The following is a 25,521-nucleotide window of genomic DNA, read 5'->3' as shown; positions in this document are numbered from 1 at the left end:
TTTGATTTGATTTAAAAAGAGGGGGACATTGTCACGGGGCAACCCGTGCCCTATAGACATTAATGAGGAACTTTACATGCACACACTGCACAACTGCTTCCCAATGCATTTACCAGCAAGCCGGCTGGGAACAGTATTTAGTAGTGTTGTATTACATGTGTCCTTATATGGATATATCTGAAGACATTCTAACACTCAGTGACTGAAAGGGTTTTTAAATGTTTATTGAGTGACACTATGTGGGCAAGTTGAATGGTTTGGGGGGTCACCTGTCTCTCCTCTGCAGTGCTGGCAATCCTGTTGATTGGAATGGGCCAAGCACTGTAGAGGAGGAGGGGTGTGTGTTTATGTTGGTATTATATTTTGTCTTTAGTTGATAATTGGTGAATGAATTGGTGCATGGGAAACATTGTAATGAACATATTTGACTTACTTCATTATGACATAATTGTGTAAAATATCTCATGGGCCTTAGTTAGCCTTGTTTGAGTATATAGTTACCAATTAGTAATCATGTGATGGTTTGCCTCACCTGCTTAAAAGGCATGCTACAGTACAAGTTCGGTTTGGCTTGAAGCTAGCCATGACAACATCCAGGGGAGAGCTACCAGGGCCTTTGTTGAATGGTTTCTTTGTTGTAGTTTCTTAAGTTCCTGGTTTGTTTCATTTATTTAGCTGTGTGTATATTTTGTCTTTAGTTAATAATTGGTGAATGAATTGGCGCCTGGGAAACATTGTAATGAACATATTTGACTTACTTCATTATGACATAATTGTGGACAATATCTCACTGGCATTTAGTTTGGTTATCAATGTATTAACTCTGAGCAAAGAGAGGGGGAATTATGTGATTGTCCGCAGTGAGAACTAATGATCAATGTTGCTACATTTTGCGAGAGAAATAAGCAACTAAACGAGGTACATGAAAACAGCCCCACATGAGCACTAAAGCCTGTACATCGGTAGGCGTTGTGAGCCTGTAGATCTGCTATTTTCAAGAAAATATTGGGGGGAAAAAGCATTGTTTAAGTGACATGGATAAATACATGTAACAGTCTTGTGCACAGTGCAACAAAAAGCACCAAATGGATGAAAGCCCATTCAACACAAAGACTAGACAGACAACAGCCACAAGCATTGGGTGTGAGTTTTAGATACATAGATAAGGCTACCCATGCAATCAGGGTGATTGTCTGCAAATTAAATATGGTAATTTGACAAAGAATAATATTTATTGGTATGTATATTACATGCGAACATATATATATATATATATAATCATAATGATTGAATATGTGCATGATGTGTAAGAGAGAACATTAAGTGATACATACGAAAATATAATTAATGTAAAAAATAGAAGCTCTGGGATAGCCAGTACCTCACGAGAGGGGGTGCAGGGGCAGGCGGGTTCCGCTCAACAGGAGGAGTTGGATGTAGGTGTAACTACAACTTCATTGCCACGTTCACAACTACAGTCCCCACAGTGGAGCGTTGTTGTGAGACCTAGACCACCAGTGGTGACAACCAAACTGGTGAGTGTGTTAGCTACTCGGTTTTCCCCTAATATCGATGCGGTTACACCTCGGGATTATTTATTGGAGATGTTTACATGTCGTAAGATCGAGTCGCCCCACAGCAGCTTCGGTTCGTTTCACATTACCAATGAATGTAATAATGTTGATATGTGCGATCCCAAACTGTGGCCCGCCCCGCAGGGACGCAGGTCCGCCACTATTTTGAGGCTTGTGGGCCCAAGGCTACTGGCAGCGGGGGGAGGAAGGGGGGGGGGGGGGGGGGGGGGTGAACTGAAGTGCCTAGGTACACCTGCAGCTCTGCTTGAGAGCCAGTCTGCGTCTACATCTGTGGGTGATATGAATGCACTAATCTCTCTATGAACATCTGTGTTGTGTCTTACAATGTGCAAGGGCTGCGTGTTGGCCACAGTGAAACTGATAAATCATGTTGTGTTGTTGCGGACAAACTGTTGGAAGGATGTGACGTTTTGTGTGTCCAGGAGTCTTGCGTTCTTGGTTAAACAAGAATCCAAGACCTAAGTTCTAGTGGTATGAGGGAGGATTCCATGGGGAGTTGCCACTCTGTGGAACAAAAAACATGACCGGGCTATTGGGATAGAGCTGTGCTGTAATGGTAAAACGCTAATAATTGTGAATGTTTATACACCATATGAGTGCTATCAAAATGAGGATGATTATTTTTTAAATCTTCTGTATTGGTTTTCCCTGTATATAGCCTCTTATATGCATTTGGTGATCTGACTTGTTTCTGTTGTCCTTAATTAATAAAAAAAAAACATTGATCAAAACAAATTAAAAATGAGGATAAGTATCTCAGTAGAATGGCATTCATTATGTATTTTATTCAGGATAATCCTTCCACCTGCATCTATGTTGTCTGTGACATGGATGCTGATGTAACTGATGCTAAATGGATTTCTGTTCAGACAGTGGATATATTTTATCTAGCAAGGTATGTTTTTACCTGAGAATATTTCTACTTATATCAGCGAGGCTTGGCACACTCTGTACAGTAGATGCTCATGACTATTGATACAATGGAAATTGTTTATGATCTGGCTACCACTGACCACATTCATACACCTCATATGAATACAGGCAATTTACCTGTGTTGCCTGTGGATAACAGCATGAGTGCTGGGGAAATTGATTGGTCTAAATTGACCAACAAAGATCTGGATAAATAGCACAGCAATACAATTATAACATACTAATAATAATGATGATCCAGAAGAAAGAGTCTGCCTCCGTGCATCAAACAGTCAACAGCAGGTCCACTGCATTAGAGGAGTGGGACACAGCAGCAGACAAGAGGAATAAATCACTGGAGAAGCTCAGACCATCAAATGTCTTTATTGACAAGGTGTTAAGTATACAGGTGACTGACGTTTGGATGTCAAGTGCATCTTCATCAGAGTCATGTAGAACAGAGGTTAAGCAGGTTCTTTAAAAGGCTGTGAGTGACAGGCAGTCCTTTCAATTAGTGAATGTCTGAAGTTGATCAATCATGAGGTGTGAAGTGCAGTATTCTGCACGAGGCAACTCCACTGAGAACGTGTAACAGTATTCATCAAGCTTACAAATTATTAAGAGGGTGTCTGATGCCAAAATAACGGCCTGGCCTATGCATGAAAAAATATCCATGCAATTTCGTTTATGCTTAAAAAGGTAAAAAGAAAAAATCCAGCCCAAATACATGAATGAAATTGAAAAATCACAATACATAGAAATAGGGGCCAAGAAAAGCCAGGCCAGATACATGGATGAAAAAAATACACCTGAGAAAATGAATAGGGCATAATGGCAGAATAAAAATTAATCACAATACATAGAAAATATTAATAATAATAATAGGAGCCAGGCAGGAACAAGGCCTAATATGTGGATGCAAAAACAACACCCCTGTGAAACATTATAGAAAAATATGGCAACATTAATGATAGAATAATGTTTTCTATAATGTTTTGAATATAAGCATTATACTGTTGTGAGATGCTTAAATCAAGGAACAATATTCTGGTGGGAACATTTGCTGAAAAAATTGCTGATCTACAAGCTCACAATATGCTGCACAGCTTCTCGCTCTGAGCTTGTAGATCGGCTATTTTCAGCAAAGATGTTTTGTAGAGCAAAAAAGGAGCAGACCAAGTACAGGCCCAAAGGTCCAGTTTGTTTACTAAGTTTCTGTGTTCCCCCCAAGCTCACAACACGTCACTGTCCTGTAGCAGCTACAGCAAGTCACAGAGTGGGGCTTTAGGCCTACTAGTGTAGTGGGGTCAAGCCTCAGGACCAGAAAGTCTTTATTCCCATAGAGCAGTGGTTCTCAACCTGGGGGTCGCGAGGGGTCCCCAAATAATTTGGAGGGGTCACCAGATACTTTTCTGAATGTTCCGAAACAAATAATACAGTTTATACGCTATTTGTAAGCAAGGAAAAAAATGCTGATATGTTAAATACTTGACTAACTAAAATTGTACATAGCTGCTCTCCCTGTTGTATTAGAACAAAGGGAGTCATCAGAAAATGTTTATGTGTCCGTATGAAGCTAAACTGGGTCATTCACACATTCCAGAGTGAAGTGGCTGTGAATGGGCGTAAGACTGGTATGGGGCGGGGCTGCAGCTTTTGGCATCGCCCACACAGTGAGGTCTGCCTGTCGTCCTTTACGTCCTCAGAACACATATAATTAGACAAGTCTTTGTGGACAATAGTTATTCACTTCTGTATCTACTACTGAAGCAAATATGTCTGGTCGTGGTAAGGGAGGAAAAGGTCTTGGGAAAGGAGGCGCTAAGCGCCATCGCAAAGTGCTCCGTGATAACATCCAGGGAATCACCAAGCCCGCTATCCGCCGTCTGGCTCGCCGTGGCGGTGTGAAGCGTATCTCCGGCCTGATCTACGAGGAGACTCGCGGTGTCCTCAAGGTGTTCCTGGAGAACGTGATTCGTGACGCCGTCACCTACACCGAGCACGCCAAGAGAAAGACTGTGACCGCCATGGATGTTGTCTATGCTCTGAAGAGACAGGGACGTACTCTGTACGGCTTCGGAGGTTAATGCTGACTTGAACTACTCAACAATCCAAAGGCTCTTTTAAGAGCCGCCCACACTTTCTTTACAGAGTTTATTCCATTATTCAAATATGAGCAATTTAAGGTAGCAAAACCTATATTTAGAATAATGTGTAGTACTTTGCCTCGTATACAGTTGCAGTACAGAGAACTGTGATTCGTGGACATGGTCTTGTCACAATCTCCTTTATCTGACTATCAAGACAGTAAACGTTGAAGGTGTACAACTCACTTCAATGCACATTGAACCTGTGAAAATCTTCCAGCAAGCTACGCAATAAATTCCAGGCTGATGATTAATATAACACGAATGTAATTGTTATAAGACTCTTTATATTAAGATTGGGAAACCAAGGTCCATTAGTCCAGCATTTTTCTACATTGTCTAGTCTAGAGTGACTTTTTAAAAAAAAAAAAATTAGGACTATAACAGTTGAATGCAGATTAAATTCACACCCACCTTTGTGTTTGAATCCCAATACCATCCCAGCTATAATGAACATGATGAAATGCAATTGTTAAAATACCAAAAGTAAAAGTACAAAAACTGTTTGAAAATAGCAGATCTACTCACAATGTGTCATGATGCCAAGCCTGTAGATCGGCTATTTTCAAATAGCTTAGGTATAAAATAGGGCTGAAGTGGTTAATGTATGTTTTATAATGTAATCATTTGTATCTGCAAAGTAACTGGTAACTTAAGTTTTCGAATAATTGTAGTGGAGTAGAAGTAAAAGTACTGGAAATACTCCAATAAAGTAAAAAATACCTCCAAATTGTGATTGTCTGATTATACTGTATAAATTATGCATCGATAGAAAGTGTGTTACAAGTTACAACTGCTGTCTGGATTGAAATTGGAGCGTGGAATATAACTATTCATTCCAATTAAAACATGAATTTACCCTAAATGTTTTTATACTTTATCCTTAGTCTATATTTTAGCGGGACAAATAGATGCAGGCGGTAAAACATTATGCAGAGACAAAGACAGTGTAAAACACCTCCCTCTGTGGGTCACATAGGCAGTGGCACCAATCATGTGCTGGGAGTAGCACACCTCATTTGCATTGGCCTGGTTTAAATACTGGTGCGACGCCGGAGGAACGTTACTCCTTTTCTTCATCCATAAGAGAAAGAACAATGCCTGAACCCGCCAAGCCAGCGCCCAAGAAGGGCTCTAAGAAAGCCGTCACCAAGTCCGCTGTCAAGGGCGGCAAGAAACGCAGAAAGTCCAGGAAGGAGAGCTACGCCATCTACATCTACAAGGTCATGAAGCAGGTCCATCCTGACACCGGTATCTCCTCCAAGGCCATGGGCATCATGAACTCCTTTGTTAACGACATCTTTGAGCGCATTGCCGGTGAAGCCTCCAAACTGGCTAACTACAACAAGCGCCGCACCATCTCATCCAGGGAGATCCAGACGGCCGTCCGCCTGCTGCTCCCCGGTGAGCTGGCCAAGCACGCCGTGTCTGAGGGCACCAAGGCTGTGACTAAGTACACCAGCTCCAAGTAAACTGTTCTAGTCTGCTCCAAACACAAAGGTCCTTTTAAGGACCACCCATCTTTTCAACAAAGAGTTGATCCGCACTGTTAAAATGAGCTTTTTATTCAGCTTATAAGCACCTTTGTAATGGGTTGCTGACGTACAAGATGACACTGCCATACATGTAGTGACCAACGCTATTCGTATCTTCACTTGACAGATTGTGGCAATATATTTTTATTATAAACATGTATCATTGGTATTTTTCGGTATGGCTCGTGTAAAATGCCTATTCACAGAGCAGACTAGACTTATCAGAGCACGGTGGCGAAGTGCTACATGTATTTAGTTAATGCATAGACTTTAATTACAGATGCGCGTTCCTAAAGATGGTGAACTGCCGTGTATTAAAATGTGATTATAGCTTTAGCTTTGGCTGTCGGTTCAGACATAGAGTTATTCTGTTAAATATTGTGTGTGTGTATATATATATATATATATATATATATTTTATCGGGACACCAATGTATTTTCATGCCAGAGTACTTCACAGATTGTGTTGGCTAGATGTCAATTTACTCTGCTATTTACTCTAATCTATTGGATACTATAGGCCTACAGACCAAAACATAATAGAGTCAAAGGGAATATGGGCATGATAGCATTATTTTACTTCATCCATTTTCATTCAAGCTGTCAACATTTGTAATATTAAGTTAGACCTACTAGCAGTCTAGCACAGACCTCTTTCACAGCAGTCATTTTGACAGCTGAACACTGGTCATGGCATTGTAATTAATTTAGGTGTCAGTGGTGGCCAGCTAATGTACATTAACACATTTAACTGAAACACATGTGGTGTTTATTTTCCTCTGCTGTGCTCCTTGGCTACCGTATTCCTTTTGATAAAATTAAAGAAGATATATTGTATACCCATATTGCCATTATGAAGCAATCTGGGTATACATGTGCTTTGTAAATAAATGGTGTGCTGTGTTTATACATTTTAAACTGATGATAATAATTATGTACTATGCCATATGTTTTGTAAATGGCACCATTGGAAAAGTGGAGCTTGCTCTCAACTGGCCATCCTCTCATAAGTCTCCATGCCACAGGGAAGGACAACAGCAGCACTGTGTTTGCAGACACTGGAAAGTTTGAAATTTAAAACAAAACGCTTTGGAAAGAGGATCTGTTTAACTGTTGTTCCAAAGTCAGACATCTCAGCTTGATCTGCAGCAAATAGGGAAGTGGATATTCTATGTTTAAACTATTTTAAACGACAAATGACAGAGGAAAGCTGGCAAACTCCTCTCCTTGTAATGGTGTATATGTGAGGTTTTTAACGTCTCCAAACAAAACGCAGGAGTCCTCAGCGCTCCACATGATTTGATTATGAAGTGAAACTTGTCTGCTATCTGCTCCATTTGTTGTTTTGACTTAAATCCATTTCTACGTCTGTATTTTATCTGGTTTTAGTTGTGGAGAAAACACAAGTGTCTCAGTATTCTGCTGCACACAGAGCACTGACCCAGTGGGTTGAGTCTACATGGTTCTCACACATCCTTTAAGTTCCACCCCCTCCTCCTCTATTCCATCAGTCTCTACTAAGCCTTTAGTTCAGTGCATCTGAAACACCAACCAGAAGACAATGGCAGAAGTCGCTCCAGCCCCAGCTGCCTCCCCGGCTAAAGTAGCCAAGAAGAAGACCGCGGCCAAGCCCGTGAAAGTCGGTCCCAGCGTCCAGGAGCTCATCGTCAAGGCTGTGAGCGCTTCCAAGGAGAGGAGCGGCGTGTCTCTGGCCGCCCTCAAGAAGGCTCTGGCCGCCGGTGGCTACGACGTGGAGAAGAAGAACAGCCGCGTCAAGATTGCCGTGAAGAGTCTAGTGGCAAAGGGCACCCTGCTCCAGACCAAGGGTACCGGTGCGTCTGGATCCTTCAAGCTCAACAAGAAGACCGAAGAGAAGGTAAAGAAACCCGCTAAGAAGGCAGTCAAACCCAAGAAGCCGGCTGCCAAGAAACCCACCGCGGCAAAGAAATCCCCCAAGAAGGCAGCAGCCAAGAAGCCCGCAGCCGCTAAGAAATCTCCCAAGAAGGTAAAGAAGCCTGCAGCTGCAAAGAAACCAGCAGCCAAGAGCCCCAAGAAGGTGGCCAAGAGTCCCAAGAAGGTGAATAAACCCGCTGCCGTTAAGAAAGCACCAGCAAAGAAGGCAGCAAAGCCCAAGGCGGCGAAACCCAAGAAGACAGCCGCTAAGAAGAAGTAAACGTCCACACAGCAACCTGTCTACCCCACAAAGGCTCTTTTAAGAGCCACCCACAACTTTATTTAAAGAGTTCCTTTTCTCATAGATAAATATATATATATAATTTTTAATATTTGCGCTGGCATTTAGGATTGGTTATTAACTCAATTGAGCAAAGGGCGGGGGGGGTCATGTGATTGTCAGCAGTGAGAACTAATGATTAATGTTGCTATATTTTGCAAGAGAAATAAGCAACTGAACAAGGTGTATGAAAACTAGCCCCAAAAGAGGCCACATGAGTGCTAAAGCCTGTATATTGATAGGTGTTGTGATCTTGTACATCTGCTATTTTCGAGAAAATCTTAATGGCAAAAAGCATGGTTAAAGTCGACTTTGACAACATCACAACAGTTGCAAGCATTGGGTGTGAGTTTTAGATACATAAATAAGGCTGCCCATGCAATCAGGGTGATTGTCTACAAATCAAATATGGTAATTTTACAAACAATGATATTTATTGGTATGTATATTACATGCGAACATATATGCATATATATATATATATAATCATAATGATCCAATATAGGTGTATGATGTGCAAGAGAGAACAGAAGTGATACATGCGAAAATATGATTAATATACAAAATATAATGTGGCAATAGATATTAAGAGAATATAAATATGCATATTCAATATGAACTATTTTATTTTTTTAATCAAATCTAACAGCCGTGGCATATCTACATACTGATACATCACACGGAAACGGCATTATGTTCAACAAACAGTTCGTTTTACTTTTGATTATATTACAACTTAATAACATTAATTATAACAATTGTATTAACAATGTACTATTGTCACATGTCACTCTAAAGTCCCAGTAATGTTTTAAAATGTGTTCATCATTACAATGGACCCTATTCACAACAGCCTGTTCATGTTGGTTAGTTGTACTTTTTATTTAGCTTGACCACTAATACTGACAATGCTATTTTAGTAGCACTATATACATGCCAGATTTAAAGCTTAAAAGTTATACTTTGTAGCACCAAATCATTGTCCTTTACTTATGCGACCATTTACCATGTCGTCTCTCATTGTACACTTTGTAAAATAAATCACCCATTAGGATGAAGAGATGACTGATAACTGTCTAAAACTGGTCATTGACTGAGAGACGCCGTCTTTCTCTGATCTCTGGTCAGGAACCTCCTTGTTTGGGGAGGAACCACAGTTTAGACTGGGAGGAACCGATCACGGCACGAGTCTAGTGCTGATTGGTGGGGTGCTCATACACAGTCAGCCCGCGCTCTCCTTCATGGTCAGGAACCTCCTTCTCTGGGAGGAACCGTTCACGCCACTAGTAGTGATTGGAGGGGCGCTCATACACACTCACCCCGCGCTCTCACTCATATTTATGATTGGTGGGGCGCCCACAGACAGCACTGAGTTGAAGATATAAAAGGCTTAGTGTTCCTGTTCTTCAGCACATTTCTTCGTAGTCAAACTCAAGAAACTAGGCAAAAAAAATGTCAGGTCGAGGCAAAACCGGAGGAAAGTCCAGGGCGAAGGCCAAGACCCGCTCATCTCGTGCCGGGCTCCAGTTCCCCGTGGGTCGTGTCCACAGGCTGCTGCGTAAAGGAAACTATGCCCAGCGTGTCGGTGCCGGCGCCCCGGTCTACCTAGCGGCCGTTCTCGAGTACCTGACCGCTGAGATCCTGGAGCTGGCTGGAAATGCTGCCCGTGACAACAAGAAGTCTCGCATCATCCCCCGTCATCTCCAGCTGGCCGTCCGCAACGACGAGGAGCTCAACAGGCTGCTGGGTGGAGTGACCATCGCTCAGGGCGGTGTGTTGCCTAACATCCAGGCTGTTCTGCTCCCCAAGAAGACCGAGAAAGCCGCCAAGAAATAAATCTGCGTTCAACGTACCCCACAAAGGCTCTTTTAAGAGCCACCCACTCATTCAATCAAAGATGAATTCCATTCCATATAGACCGTATGTATGTGCACGGTTTATATAAACTGACTGCATAATGCTGTGGTGTAAGCCAATACATTAACTCGAATACTGTATTTATGTACTATCCAGCATTAGTCATTTATTAGACGCTTTTATCAATAAGTGCATTCAACATAGGTAGGGAATGAAACTACTAATCACCAGAAGCATTATTTTTTAGGTTTTTTATTTATTTTGTTGGAGTATTTTAAATACATTACTTCTACTCTAGTCTACTGCATAACAGGCAAATACTGTACTTTTACTCCACGATTATTTGAAAACGTACTAGTTACTTTGCATATTGTATTATAAAACCTACATTAACCACTTCAGCCCTATTATATACATAGTCCATTTGAAAATATCCGATCTACAAGCTCATTGTAGATCTGCTATTATCAAATATTTTAGTACTTTTGGTACGTTAAGTATATTGTGATGGCAATACTTTTGTACTTTTACTCAAGTATCATTTTGAACACAGGCCTTTTACTTGTAACAGAGTATTTTTATATTGTGGTATTGATACTTTTACTTCAGTAAAATATCTGAGTACTTCTTCCACCACATATTATATGATCGTAATGACTTGCAGGTATTTAATATCCTTTACATATTTATAGTTAGAGCCACATTGCATGGATTACATCAGTGCCTATTATTCACTTGCCTAAATGCTAGGATTGAGGTAGATCTCAATCCACAATTATTTGTAGTAAAAGCAGTTATTGTCCATATTGGAAGTTGACACTTATTTGACCACGTTAAAGGTAGGGTAAGTGATATTTTTGGGTTAAAACAAAAATCATTTTTTTAAAGGTTAAAGCACTATATTCTGATAGTAATCATTGCTATAGAGTGTTTGTTCAGTAACAGGAGTCTCCCCGTCTCTCCAGCTCTTTAATAAACAGAAAATACATTTTCTGGTAGGTGTCAAAATCTCAGCCAATCAGGAGAAAGTACCCATTTTTAAGCTTCATTTTTATAGTGTTCCAGTTCTAATTTTGCCTGCTCATTTCTTAGTGTCATCACTTCCAATTTCACTTGTTTAATCTATATCCTGATTGAGTTCTCTATCCTGATTGGATAAAATTGGAAATGAAACTGAAACTGAAACGAAAATGCATTTTCTGTTTTATAAAGAGCTGGAGAGACATGGAGACTCCTTATATGGACAGGACACTCTATAGTAACGAGCACTATCAGAACATAGACCCATTTTGCAATTATTTGAATAATTGCAAATCACTTACCCTACCTTTAATAATTGGATGAGTGTTACATTTTAATGTAATTAAAGGGATACTTCACTTTCACATAAAAATAAATATAAAAAAAAAATGAAAGAAGTTATGGCAAAATAAAGGCCCCCTCACACATTAGTAGGACACTCTAATGCGTGAGGGGGCCGTGATTTTTCCATTACTTTTTTCATTTATTTTTATTTTAAATGTTTATTTTATGTGAAAGTGAAGTATCCCTTTAAGACAAGATATGCCTACTTATAATTCTTATTCACCATAATCATGTTGTTTTGTCACTCAAGGAGAAATGTTTATTTATTTGCCCCATGTCATAAAACACAAAGCAATGTATTTTCCCTTTAATGTAAACTAGTATTCATAGTATTATCTATTACAGCAGCTCAGTATGAAGTTTGTAAGAGATCCCCTCCTCCAACCAATCGGTACCAGTGACGTATGGTACCTCCCCAAATAAGGAGGTTCCTGGCCGCTGACCAATCAGAGAACGACGGCGTCTGAAGAAGCGCTAATAAAAGGCAGCAGTTTGCGCCGTTCCTACATTACTACTCTCTCAACCTCGTTCAGACTCAGAGAAGCCATGGCAAGAACCAAGCAGACCGCTCGTAAGTCCACCGGTGGCAAAGCCCCCAGGAAGCAGCTCGCCACCAAGGCAGCGCGTAAGAGCGCGCCGGCAACCGGTGGAGTGAAGAAGCCTCACCGTTACAGGCCTGGCACTGTGGCTCTGAGGGAGATCCGTCGTTACCAGAAATCTACCGAGCTGCTGATCCGTAAGCTGCCCTTCCAGCGCCTGGTGAGGGAGATCGCCCAGGATTTCAAGACCGACCTGCGCTTCCAGAGCTCCGCCGTCATGGCTCTCCAGGAGTCAGCCGAGGCTTATCTGGTGGGTCTGTTTGAAGACACCAATCTGTGCGCCATCCACGCCAAGAGGGTGACCATCATGCCCAAAGACATCCAGCTGGCCCGTCGTATCCGCGGAGAACGTGCTTAGATTCTTCTGTCACTGTCATAAACCCTACGGCTCTTTTAAGAGCCACCCACTTACTTACTAAAGAGATCTTTCCACATATATATTTTGTAATTTAAAAAAAAAAGGTCTGTACGATCCTGGAAGAATATTCTCACTCCCTCAATTATTTCTGATATACAAATCTATTATGAAACCCCCACAAATGGACACATACAGAAATGAAGTGTGTGTAAATGAAAACAAACATCAACGCCTGTATGAAATTGGTCAAACATTATACTGAGTGGGAACACAGGTTTTGCATAGATGGCTAACATGATTGATCTCCGCTTCCCCATCTGTATGGAATAGTACAAATCAGAGTTGTAGAGTAACTAAATACATTTACTCAAGTTCTATACTTATGTACAATATAGAGGTATTTTACTTTATTTTCAATACTTTTACTTCTACTCCACTAGCAAATATTGTACTTTTACTCCATTACAATTATTTGAACACTTTAGTTACAAGTAACTTTGCAGATTTAAATTATTATATTATAAAACATAATACCTTAACCACTTTAGCCCTGTTTTATTATAGGCTTTTAGGAAAATGATGAATGAAATGGAAAATGATCACCGCAGCAGAGTTAAATGTAACGTGATTGACATCTGCTGGTGTAATGGGTGTAGTGCAGTCAAATGCGAAATACAATTGTACATTTCCAATACCGTGTGTGTGTGTGTGTGTGTGTGTGTGTGTGTGTGTGCGCGCGCGTGCATGTGTGTGTGTGTGTGTGTGTGTGCACGTGCGTGCGCGTGTTTGTGTGCGTGTGTGTGTGTGTGTGTGTGTGTGTGTGTGTGTGTGTGTGTGTGTGTGTGTGTGTGTGTGTGTGTGTGTGTGCACCAAAACCACTCCTTGGTCTAAAAACGGCCATAGCCATCCTTTTCCAGGTATACTTTTTGTGTAAAAAGTCCATTGAGAATGGGCCGTTTTTAGCCCAAGGAGTGGTTTTGGTGCAAAACAAATGCTTGCAATGGATTCAGAATCATAAAAACACCCTAGTTTGACCCCTCACATGCTACTTAAAACAGAATTAAATTTTGATTCCCCCCCCCTGTATAAGGTTATGGTGGGTACCCCAACTTTCATCAGCTGTCAAAAATTCCCCTAGGGAAACGGCATTTCAGTCTTTGTGAGATGTGTTACTAGACACTTTTACAAACACATTGGTGAAGATTTTTTTTGGTAAGGAATTTATTCCAAGATTGGACATTTTTCTGCTAATATCCCCTGACTAATAGCTGCTCTCCCTGATGTATTAGAACAAAGGGAGTCATCAGAAAATGTGTGTGTCCATATGATATAAACTGGGTCATTCACACATTCCAGAGTGAAGTGGCTGTGAATGGGTGTAAGACTGGTATGGGGCGGGGCTGCAGCTTTTGGCACCGCCCACACAGCGAGGTCTGCCTGTCCATTTTTACGTCCTCAGAACACATATAAAGTGACAAGTCTGTTGTTTTCAGAGTTATTCACTTCTGCATCGTCTATCGAAGCGAACATGTCTGGAAGAGGCAAGGGAGGGAAAGGTCTTGGAAAAGGAGGCGCCAAGCGCCATCGCAAAGTGCTTCGTGATAACATCCAGGGAATCACCAAGCCCGCTATTCGGCGCCTGGCTCGTCGTGGCGGCGTGAAGCGTATCTCCGGTCTGATCTACGAGGAGACCCGCGGTGTCCTCAAGGTTTTCCTGGAGAACGTGATCCGTGACGCAGTCACCTACACCGAGCACGCCAAGAGAAAGACCGTGACCGCCATGGATGTTGTCTATGCTCTGAAGAGACAGGGACGCACCCTGTACGGCTTCGGAGGTTAATAATGCTGACTTGATCTACCAACACAAAGGCTCTTTTAAGAGCCGCCCACAGTGTCTTTACAGAGTTTATTCCATTATTGAAATATGAGCAATTTAAGGTAGCTAAACCTTTTGTTTGTGATAAATATGTAGTAGGTTGCCTCTTATACAGTTGCAGTATACAGAGAACCGTGATTCATGGACATGGTCTTGACACAGTCTCCCTTATCTGACTATCAAGACAGTAAAGTTGAGGGTGTACAACTCAATTTGCACATTGAACTTGTGAAAATCTTCCAGCAAGCTACGCAATAAATTCCTGGCTGATAATTAATATAACACGAATGTAATTGTTATAAGACTATTTATATTAAGATAATGAGTTAATTGTCTAGTGCAGAGTGACTTTATTTGACCGTGGTATACTTATTTTTTGAACGCAGATGAAATTCACATTCACTTGCCAGCACCATGTCATGCTCCCTGATTTAGTTTGGAATAAGTTCCCATAGTGGGAGTCGAACCGAGGCCGCCTGGGTGAAAACTAGGAATCCTAACCGCTAGAGTCTAGCGGGAATGTGTAAAACCATCTACTTAATTTATATCAGATAGAAGTATCATCTGGGATTAGTAGCAATAGTCTGCAGTTAGTGGATTGACTAGATTATACTGTATAAATTATGTATCGATAGAAAAGTATGTTACAACTGGAATGAAGTTGGAGCGTGGAACAGAGCTATTAATTCCAATATAAATATAGATTTACCCTAAATGTTTATTATACTTTATCCCTAGTAGGCGGGAAAACATTATGCAGAAACAGAGACAGTGTAAGACACCTCCCTCTGTGGGTCACATAAGCAGTGGCACCAACCAATCATGTGCTGGGAGTAGCACACCTCATTTGCATTGGCCTGGTATAAATACTGGTGCGACAACGGGTCGCGGACACTTCTTTACTTCAACGCATAGAGAGAGAATCATGCCTGAACCCGCCAAGCCAGCGCCCAAGAAGGGCTCCAAGAAAGCCGTCACTAAGACCGCCACCAAGGGTGGTAAGAAGCGCAGAAAGTCCAGGAAGGAGAGCTATGCCATCTACATCTACAAGGTCATGAAGCAGGTCCATCCTGACACCGGCATCTCCTCCAAGGCCATGGGCATCATGAACTCATTTGTCAACGACATCTTCGAGCGCATCGCCGGTGAAGCCTCCAAACTGGCTAACTACAACAAGCGCCGCACTATCACGTCCAGGGAGATTCAGACCGCCGTCCGCCTGCTGCTCCCCGGTGAGCTGGCCAAGCACGCCGTGTCTGAGGGCACCAAGGCTGTTACCAAGTACACCAGCGCCAAGTAAACTATCCAGTCCGATCTAAATACAACGGTCCTTTTAAGGACCACCCATATTATCAAGAAAGGGTATATCCATATAGATTTATATTTGAACTTGAATTTATCAGAAATACAGTGGATACTTGATTGTGTGTACCCCTACCCTATTTGTTTAAACTGATTACTAAAGCGGTTCTTGTACTAATTTCTTGCCTTAAAAAAAATATATTATCCATTATGGTAAAATAAAAAATACCTAAATGATCAATGTTAAGATAGAGAAAGCCTAGATAAACGGTACACTATAAAATTATGGAGATGTAATGCATTGTAGGTAGCCTACTGTTAAAGAATAGCATACAGTAGGCTTCTTGTACCATAATAGAATTTGAGTATGAGGGTTATTTTGCATAATTATTCTAGTGTCCCATTGATTGTCTTGATTTTGACTGGAGTCGTTTCTGCTGATTGTCCTTCATTCAAAATAGTGGAAAATCGCTGGACTCGCTATAATGATAGCTTTAATTTATTTAGCGCCTTTCATGAACCATATGACGCTTACACACAAAAAAACAAGCAACTATATTTGGCAGAATGGACCTTACATTATTTACACATTTAAAAAGTACACGGTGCAACAAAAAACACCTAAAATGGATTACAGTCTGTGTTCCATGTAAACACTCTAAATAAACTTAGCATTTATAAATTATGATGTGATGTTTAGATCTGTCCATGCAATGGGTGATTGTGAGCACTTTAACTATAGTAGGGTAATTAATTAATGAGTAGGCCTATATATAGTATATACCTATACATACATTGTGTAGTCTTACGCATATAGCGAGTGATCAGACCGCATAAGCATGATATGCATGAGCGTGACAGCTGAACACTGGTCGCATTATTTGCCATAATTAATTTAGGTGTCAGTGGTGGCCAGCTAATGTACATTAACACATTTAACTGAAACACATGTGGTGTTTCTTTTCCTCTGCTGTGCTCCTTGGCTACCGTATTCCTTTTGCTAAAATTAAAGAAGATATATTGTATACCCATATATTGCCTATTATAATAAATTATGAAGCAATCTGGGTATACATGTGCTATGAGCAAGAAGGCAAAGAAGCCTGCAGCCGTAAAGAAACCAGCAGCAAAGAGCCCCAAGAAGGCGGCCAAGAGTCCCAAGAAGGTGAAGAAACCCGCTGCTGTTAAGAAAACACCAGCAAAGAAAGCAGCAAAGCCCAAGGCGGCGAAACCCAAGAAGACAGCCGCTAAGAAGAAGTAAACATCCACACAGCAACCTGTATATCCCACAAAGGTTCTTTTAAGAGCCACCCACAATTTTATTTAAAGAGATCCTTTTTCTGTTATTGTTTTATATCTTGACGCTGACATTTATGATTGGTTATCAATTTTTTAATTCAACGGAGCAAAGAGGAGAAGGTGGAATTATGTGATTGTTAGCAGTGAGAACTAATGGTCAATGTTTCTAGGTTTTGCGAGAAAAATAAGCACAAGGTATATGCAAACTAGCCCCAAAGGAGGCCACATGAGCGCTAAAGCCTGTACATTGGTAGGCGTTGTGAGCTTGTAGATCTGCTATTTTCAAGAAAGTACGCAGTGCAACAAAAAGCACCAAATGAATGAAAGCCCATTGTAAAACATTCAACACAAAAATTAGACAGACAACATCACAACAGCTACAAGCATTGGGTGTGAGTTTTAGATACAGATAAGGCTGCCCATGCAATCAGGGTGATTGTGTACAAATTAAATATGTTAATTTTACAAACTGATATTTATTGGTATGAATATTACATGCGAACATATATATATTTCCTAATGATCAAATATAGGTGCATGATGTGCAAGAGAGAACATTAAGTGACATGCGAAAATAGGGAGAGAATATAAATATGCATATTCCATATGAATTCACTCATTTTATTTGATTTTTTAATCACATCTAACAGCCATGGCATATCTACATACTGATACATCACACAGAAACGGCATTATGTTCAACAAACAGTTCGTTTTACTTTGGATTATATTACAACTTAATAACACATTAATTATAACAATTGTATTAACAATGTAATATTGTCACATGCCACTCTAAAGTCCCAGTAATATGTTTTAAAATGTGTTCATCGTTACAATGGATCCTATTCACAGCAGCCTGTACATGTTGGTTAGTTGTACCTTTTATTTAGCTTGACCACTAATACTGACAATGTTATTTTAGTAGCACTATTACAGATGTTTTAAGTTTAAAGTTAAACTTGTAGCACCAAATCATTGTCCTTTATTCATGCGACCATTTACTATGTCGTCTCTTGATTGTACACTTTGTAAAATGTAAATCACACATTAGGATGAAGAGTGTCTGATAATTGTCTAAACTGGACATTGACTGAGAGACGCCGTCATTCTCTGATTGGTCAGGAACCTCCTTTGAGGAGGAACCGTACGTTACTGGTTCTGATGGTGATGGTGGGGGGCATTTACAAACTTAACCCCGCCCACTTGAAGATATAAATAGTCCTGTATTCCTCTCCACGACCACAGTCACATTTCTTCTCTCTACATCTCAAGGAATAAAACACAACCATGTCAGGAAGAGGCACATTTTTAACATTTAACGAACCCCACAAAGGCTCTTTTGAGAGCCACCCACTCATTCAATACAAAGATGAATTCTATTCCATTCTATATTTTTAATACATTACTGTGAGTATTTTAAATACTTTACTTCTACTCTAATCACAGGCAAATATTGTACTCGTACTCTACGATTATTTGAAAACCAGTTAATTTGCAGATTGTATATCATAGAACCTACATTAGCCACTTCAGCCCTGTTTTATACATGGGCCATTTGAGAAAAAAGAGCAGATCTACAAGCTCATTGTAGATCTGCTATTTTCAATAGTTTACCAAAACTTTACTTTTGGTAATTTAAGTGAAGTTAACTTCAGTACATTTACTCAAGTAACATTTTGAACACAGGCCTTTTACTTGTAATAGAGTATTAATAATTATAGAGTATGATATAGAGTTATAGAGTATACGCGAAAAATGTCAGGTCTAATTTGGGTCTAATTCGGGTCTAATTCGGTTCTATTTGACCAATATAAATCAACTTTTTTCTTTTTTTTTGCTGTAAAAATATTTGTATCAGCGCAGGCGGGGCCCCGCCTGCTGGTGGCCCCCCCGCACTTGCTGCCCCTCCGTTACGCCACTGATTGTATCATAGAACCTACATTAGCCACTTCAGCCCTGTTTTATACATGGGCCATTTGAGAAAAAAAAGCAGATCTACAAGCTCAGATCTGCTATTTTCAATCATTATAGTAACTTTACTTTTGGTACTTTAAGTGAAGTTAACTTCTGTACATTTACTCAAGTAACATTTTGAACACAGGCCTTTTACTTGTAATAGAGTATTTTTACATTTTTGTATTGCTTCTTTTACTTGAGTGAAATTGAGTAGGCTACTTCTTCCACCACTGATATTATTACTAGTTTACAGCAACGTGAAAATACATTGCTGTGTGTTTTATGACATGGGGCAAAGAAATACATATTTCTACTTGAGTGACAAAACACAAGGATTATGCTGTATAGCCTACAAATTATAAGTAGGCATATATTGTCTTAATTAAATCAAAATGTAACACTCATCCGATTCACAACATATTAATGTTGTCAAACAAGTGTCAACTTCCAATACGGACAATGACTGCTTTTACTACAAATAATTGTGGATTGAGGACTACCTTGCATTTAGGCAGTGAATAATAGGCACTGATGTAATCCATGCAATGTGGCTCTAACTATAAATATGTAAAGGATATTAAATGCCTGCAAGTCATTACGACCATTTCATAGTTCAGTATGAAGTTTGTAAGAGATCCCCTCCTCCAATCGGTACCAGTGACGTATGGTACCTCCCCAAATAAGGAGGTTCCTGACCAGAGACCAATCAGAGAACGACGGCGTCTCAAGAAGCGCTAATAAAAGAAGCAGTTTGCTCTGTTCTTGCATCACTGTTCTCTACTCCGCTCAGACAAGCTTCTACTCCACTACATGGCAAATGTTGTACTTTTACTCCATTACAATTATTTGAACACTTTAGTTACTAGTAACTTTGCAGATATAAATTATTATATTATAAAACATAATACCGTAACCACTTTAGCCCTGTGTGTGTGTGTGTGTGTGTGTGTGTGTGTGTGTGCGTGTGCCAGGGACCCCCATAAGATAAGATTGTTATGTTATGGCTCTACCAGTGATTCTCAACCATTTTAATTTCAAGGACAGTTTGACAGGTATTAAGCTAATCAATTTGTACACTCTCAGAGTTACAGACCCATAAGGGTCCATTTGGTTCTTAACTATCCACCATTTAGCTGGGGACCCCCTGTAACTCCCCACTTTGAGAACCAATGGTATACACAATTGTCATGTAGGCTATTTGAGGAAACTGTAAATGGAAGAACACATACCTGATGTCACACTGCTGTTGAGTGCAACCTTCCCTTTAAAAGTAATTTACACTTTCCCATGGCAACAAGGAAGAATGTTTGATGGTGTGGTGTGACTGAGAATGAGGAAATTTGACATCTAACCCTGGCATCAACAATGAACAAAACATTAATGTTTGTCAGCATCACAACGACCTCTAGCTTCCTCCTTTTCCCAAAGCATCACTCCAGTGCAGGCTACGAGAGAGAGGTCGATACTGTAGTGAATGAAGGCAGATGGCTGTTCGTATCATGTATTTGGAAATGATTCTACTTTTATCCGGGGCTGTTTGCACATGCTCATGTGCAAGTAAGTATTCAGCTTATATCTTATTTCACCAATGTTCAGTAGTTTTACACACAGGGCAAACTTTGTAGCACTGTGTTTACTATTCTCATATCATTGTCAAACAAAAATGTCACCCTGTTTTAGGAACTCATGTCATACGCCTTGGCTATGGATGCTTTCAGAACGAAGATGCTAGAATGTATCTGACTCTGGATGATGATGAGATGGGTTATGTAGACTGCAAGAAAGGACAGGTCATCTGGGACAGCCGGATCCCACATGCCTCCCTTGTGCCTACCTGGCTTTCCCAGTCTGCATTGGTTTTTTTTTGTTTTTTTGTTTTTTATCAACAGGCCACTGATGGGGTCCACCACTGTTACGAGAGACACTGTTTCATTTCATGACGATTAAAATGTATCATTTGGTATTATAGCTGCCCCTGAAACTGTGATCTACTCCAAACTTAAAGATGAAGTGATGGAGGAGGCGGAGAACACTCTCATCTGCTTTGTCAACCACTTTTTCCCTCCTTTCATCAAAGTAAAGTTGACTAAGGATGACGTGGAAGTCCCTGCAGACGATTCTATGGTCCGATACCTGGGAAACCCTGATGGGACCTTCCGTCACATCTCCACCCTGCGCTTCACCCCTCAGGAAGGAGACATCTATGCCTGCACTGTGGAGCACGAGGCCCTGCAGGAGCCTGAGACTAGGTTCTTGGGTGAGAGCTCAAAATGTTTATATCCAACTGAACAAATGAATTCATATTGCCAAATCATCATTTCACTTCTCTTTATGTTATAATGAACGCCTGTTTTCTACAAGCAAAGCATTGATGAGAATGATCTTAATGATCAAAGTTGGCAAGTAATCCTGGATAAAACTGTCTTATTTTGTTCACAGACGCTGACATAACTGTCAGAAGTTATAGTCCAACTGTCTTCTTTGGAGTTGGTCTGGCTTTGGGACTTCTGGGCATTGCTATTGGAACATTCTTCTTTGTTAAAGACAAGCTTTCAAGCTGAAATTCCATAAGGAGTGTAGAGACAATTCTAAAGTACTTCCGTGTTTGTGAACTGCTAAAACATTGTACTGTATTTCTCTTTTTCATGAGGAAATGATATTGACACTGGTTTGGATTACATTTCTATTACACCGGCCTTAGTGAAATGTATACAGGCAGCTTTTATGTGAGGAAGTGAAGCTCAATTAATAGGTGATTTTGTACATTAGTTGCTTTTATTAGTAGACTACGGGTCAATGTTTCTATTTTTTTATTATTAACAATTACAATGATTGGTTTAATATCGATAGTCTTTCAATTTATTTTCTTGTGAGGTTCACAATAAGGAAATAATATTCAGTGGACCTGCTTTAACACATTTACTTAATTTTGCATACTAATATCATCCTTAAAGCAAAATGATTCTTGGCCTTACAGTAGCTAATCAGAATCGGCAACTGTAATGTTCACAAAGCACAATTGAAACAGTGGTTTAAAGGCTATACGGATCCATACCAGTCTTAATGTCTTAGCTGTGTAGTATTGCTGAATGTGATTTGTCATAAATCACATTTAATTGTTTAAATTGTGATTGGGGTTGAGTTTGTATTTTTACTTTAGGTTGGTTTCTTAATACAATGGTTCTCAAACTATTTCATGTCAAGGACCCTCAGATTGACATTTATTAACCTGCGGACCCCCACTTGAAAAGATATGCCAGGGACCCCCATAAGAGAAGGCTGATCAGGAGCAAGCTCAACTAAATATCACAACTTGTGTTCAAGATGATCTGAATTCAGTTCACACAACTCAATCCCTGTGAGGTAGTTTCTAGTTAGAAATCTGTACATGAAGTATTGTAAACAGGCGTATTGTATCATGCCCATTGCAATATAATATAAAATAAAATACATTTATTTATTTATTTTTATATCATGCCTTGTTGGAAGGCTATAACGTCTGCTGGAATGTAAGTGTTCGAAAAGTGTTAAATAAATTATTAATTTATTTTTTCAAAAAACATGAATAGGAATGTATGCAATCAATCAATCATGTACTTTAAAATACTTAATTGTTTAAAAAAGCATGTATCCTTACATCTGAATACTTTAAATATTTGTAAAATCAAATACTACAGCACTTTAACTCAAAAGTAGACATTTGACTTTGTAACTTTCACTTGTAATTGAGTAATATTTGACCAGGAGTATCTATACTTTGACTTGACTTTGAAGTACTGGAGTTGAGTACTTTGTCCACCACTGCCTATCAGCCACATACATTACAAATACTTTCCCCTAAAGGACTTGATGATGTTGATTCTGTTAATGTTATAACTGTTGTCATACCAAAACTTTCCTGCAAGTGTCGCTGTGGGGCCTTTTCACCCTTTATCCATTTCTCCCAGCCTTCATAGGTTATTTAGGCTAGTGACAATGGCCCCAAAAAATGTTGATACCCCTCCCGGAGTTAGGACAAAACACAACATCGTTTTTTCTCATCTCTAAGGCCTCCCATACATGAAATGGATTGTTGTATACAAATATTTTACTGCAAAAGTGGTGAAATATATATAAAGTTATACACCCCAAACTAAAAATAAAGCCTGGCCGTCTGGGGGTTGAGGCATATAAAATCATTTAGATTCACAATCGAAGCTCTGATAGGTTTAAAACTTGGCATACTTGAAGTCAGGACATCCCTGTACATTCTAGAAGAGACTGAATGTCAATATCTGAATGTAAATAGGAGACACAGTCATTTGAACACATACCTAAAATAGACGGAAATGTAAATATGTAGAATGTTTTCTTTACTTTGTAGTGACTCTGACATGGAGTGTCATAGCAAGACATATGATGTCTTGTTGGAAAGGTGTGGTTCTACTGAATCCAGCTATACCAATTTGTTTAAAGGGAGCTTTAATACTAATGGAGTTATGTCACTAAACGTATATGGTGTCCCAAATGGGAAAATCATGAAACAGTCCTACTGAATTCTACACTATCACAGAGATTAGTTTTATTTTCAATTCACTTATCAAGGGTAGGAACAATATTAAAAAATTCACTTGAGTAGAAGTCCCTAAAATGTATGAAATGTCCCAAACTTGAGAAAATTTGAAATTGTTGTCCAATCTTCAACAATAGTGCAGAGAGAAATGCAGGCCTACAGTAGAACTACTAACAATTATTTAGCAAACCTGGCAGAGGGAAACTAAGCTCCACCCATTTGATGCTATCCTCATAACAGAAAGTAATTCAATTATGTAGAGTTTATATCATTTAACATATTTGGTTACAGGTTATACTACAGTATTTGGCTCCACCTGCTCTATCTGCATTGTATTGCGTACATGGGTTCCTTCATAAACTAGGTAAACTAGGTTCTTTTTTCACCTGGCAGCTGCTATATTTTGTTTAGAGATGTAGTGTTTATGGCAGCCTTTACGATATTTGGCATCATACACAAAGAGATTGGGGTACGAGACCGATGATGTACAACTTAATCAACCTTTCTGATGCTGCATGAAGGACCTTGTCTCTGGTACTTTTGTCTGTACCAGTTATAATGGCTGTCAGATGTTTTGGTCTTGTACTGGCCTTCCCACAAATGAAATAATCTTTTTGTATGTTAAACAATGTTGTAAAAACCTTCTTGATGAGACTGGCGCAGGTATGCTCTCACTCTCAACATTTGCAACTGCTCATTATTGTTACTTACTGGAGTAGTTTGCTCGACATGATACATGATAAGATATACTACCTTTATTTGGAAAGAAAGTATATTATTATACATGGAGACAGAGTTTTATGAACATCATCATCTCTCTGTTGAGCAACATTGTGTATGTATTGCTGTGGGCTTTTTGACATAATGGATCTTGTTTCTTTCCTTTTTCTAAATATTTACCACAGATGATACAAAGATTTGGATCGAATGTTTGTACATCACACTCCATTCCAGTCAAATAAAATAAAAAGATACACAGAATTTGTACAGTGTACTACTTTCGCTATTGTTAGGCTCTATGTACAGTGCACATTGTTACCAGTTACTGCTCTGTTCTGGTTAAACAGAATCCGGGTGTTGTCAATGTAGGCTACTGGACAGGCTCCGTTACACTAAGCTAGGTCACTCTCCAGCTAGCTGATTAGCTACTTGATTTGGCAAGGTTGTTCTCATCTTTTCACTTTCCAAAATATTTGCAATAATTTACCTATCAGGTTATGAAGGAGCCCATGTAGGCAATACGATGCAGATAAAGCAGGTGGAGCCAAATAATGTAGTATAACCTGTAACCAAATATGTTAAATGATATTGTCACAGCTTGGCTCTAGGCCATATAAACTCTACAGAATTGAATGACTTTCTATTATGAGGATAACCTTGAGCATCAAATGGAACATCAGTTGGGCCCATATGAAGATCAAACCATCCAAGTCACTAAGCATCTCAAGTGTGAAGGGAGTGCTCGCTGACCTAAAATTCTTCATCGGAGATGACCCAATCCCAACAGTGTCTGAGCAGCCTGTAAAAAGCCTTGGCAGGTGGTATGATGCAGGCGTTAAGGACAAAGACCAGGTGCAACAACTGCGAAAAGATATCAGCAGTGGCCTACAGTCTATCGACACTATCAACACCCAACTACCTGGAAAGTTAAAGGCCTGGTGCCTGCAGTTTGGACTCCTACCCCAGATGTTGTGGCCCCTCGCAGTTTATGAGGTCCCAATCTCAACCGTGGAGAAGTTGGAACTTGGAGTCACAGGTTACATCAAGAAATAGCTCGGAGTTCCACGATGCCGTACCACCATAGGCCTCTATGGAGATGGCATCCTCAAGCTGCCCCTCACCAGTCTCACAGAGGAGTTCAAGTGTGCAAAAACAAGACTCCAGGTGACACTGAATGAATCCAGAAACTTAGTGGTGAGCAACAACGCACCG

General features: G+C 40.0%; 7 protein-coding genes across 7 annotated transcripts; all 7 read left to right on the top strand.

The window, feature by feature from the left end:
• Positions 1-4,282: 4,282 nt before the first annotated feature.
• Positions 4,283-4,594, top strand: LOC308098782 (histone H4; the record flags this gene model as incomplete). Its single annotated transcript, XM_080447213.1, has 1 exon — positions 4,283-4,594. The coding sequence occupies one exon, from the start codon at positions 4,283-4,285 to the stop codon at positions 4,592-4,594; it is 312 nt and encodes a 103-aa protein (XP_080303339.1).
• A 1,157-nt stretch (positions 4,595-5,751) lies between these two features.
• LOC308098766 (histone H2B-like) lies at positions 5,752-6,126 on the top strand (the record flags this gene model as incomplete). The annotated part of the gene is made up of 1 exon (XM_080447197.1): positions 5,752-6,126. The coding sequence occupies one exon, from the start codon at positions 5,752-5,754 to the stop codon at positions 6,124-6,126; it is 375 nt and encodes a 124-aa protein (XP_080303323.1).
• Positions 6,127-7,750: 1,624 nt separating this feature from the next.
• On the top strand, positions 7,751-8,362 carry LOC308098745 (histone H1-like; the record flags this gene model as incomplete). Its single annotated transcript, XM_080447176.1, has 1 exon — positions 7,751-8,362. One exon carries the CDS (start codon positions 7,751-7,753, stop codon positions 8,360-8,362), a length of 612 nt encoding a protein of 203 aa, XP_080303302.1.
• A 1,512-nt stretch (positions 8,363-9,874) lies between these two features.
• Positions 9,875-10,258, top strand: LOC308098760 (histone H2A-like; the record flags this gene model as incomplete). The annotated part of the gene is made up of 1 exon (XM_080447191.1): positions 9,875-10,258. One exon carries the CDS (start codon positions 9,875-9,877, stop codon positions 10,256-10,258), a length of 384 nt encoding a protein of 127 aa, XP_080303317.1.
• Positions 10,259-12,190: 1,932 nt separating this feature from the next.
• Positions 12,191-12,601, top strand: LOC308098757 (histone H3.2; the record flags this gene model as incomplete). Its single annotated transcript, XM_080447188.1, has 1 exon — positions 12,191-12,601. The coding sequence occupies one exon, from the start codon at positions 12,191-12,193 to the stop codon at positions 12,599-12,601; it is 411 nt and encodes a 136-aa protein (XP_080303314.1).
• Positions 12,602-14,129: 1,528 nt separating this feature from the next.
• On the top strand, positions 14,130-14,441 carry LOC308098785 (histone H4; the record flags this gene model as incomplete). The annotated part of the gene is made up of 1 exon (XM_080447216.1): positions 14,130-14,441. One exon carries the CDS (start codon positions 14,130-14,132, stop codon positions 14,439-14,441), a length of 312 nt encoding a protein of 103 aa, XP_080303342.1.
• Positions 14,442-15,402: 961 nt separating this feature from the next.
• LOC308098773 (histone H2B-like) lies at positions 15,403-15,777 on the top strand (the record flags this gene model as incomplete). Its single annotated transcript, XM_080447204.1, has 1 exon — positions 15,403-15,777. The coding sequence occupies one exon, from the start codon at positions 15,403-15,405 to the stop codon at positions 15,775-15,777; it is 375 nt and encodes a 124-aa protein (XP_080303330.1).
• Positions 15,778-25,521: the final 9,744 nt, after the last annotated feature.

This window comes from Gymnoscopelus braueri, assembly GCF_963280865.1.
Source record: "Gymnoscopelus braueri genome assembly, chromosome: 13".
Lineage (NCBI taxonomy): Eukaryota > Metazoa > Chordata > Actinopteri > Myctophiformes > Myctophidae > Gymnoscopelus > Gymnoscopelus braueri.
This window is presented reverse-complemented; position numbering and strand designations above follow the sequence as displayed.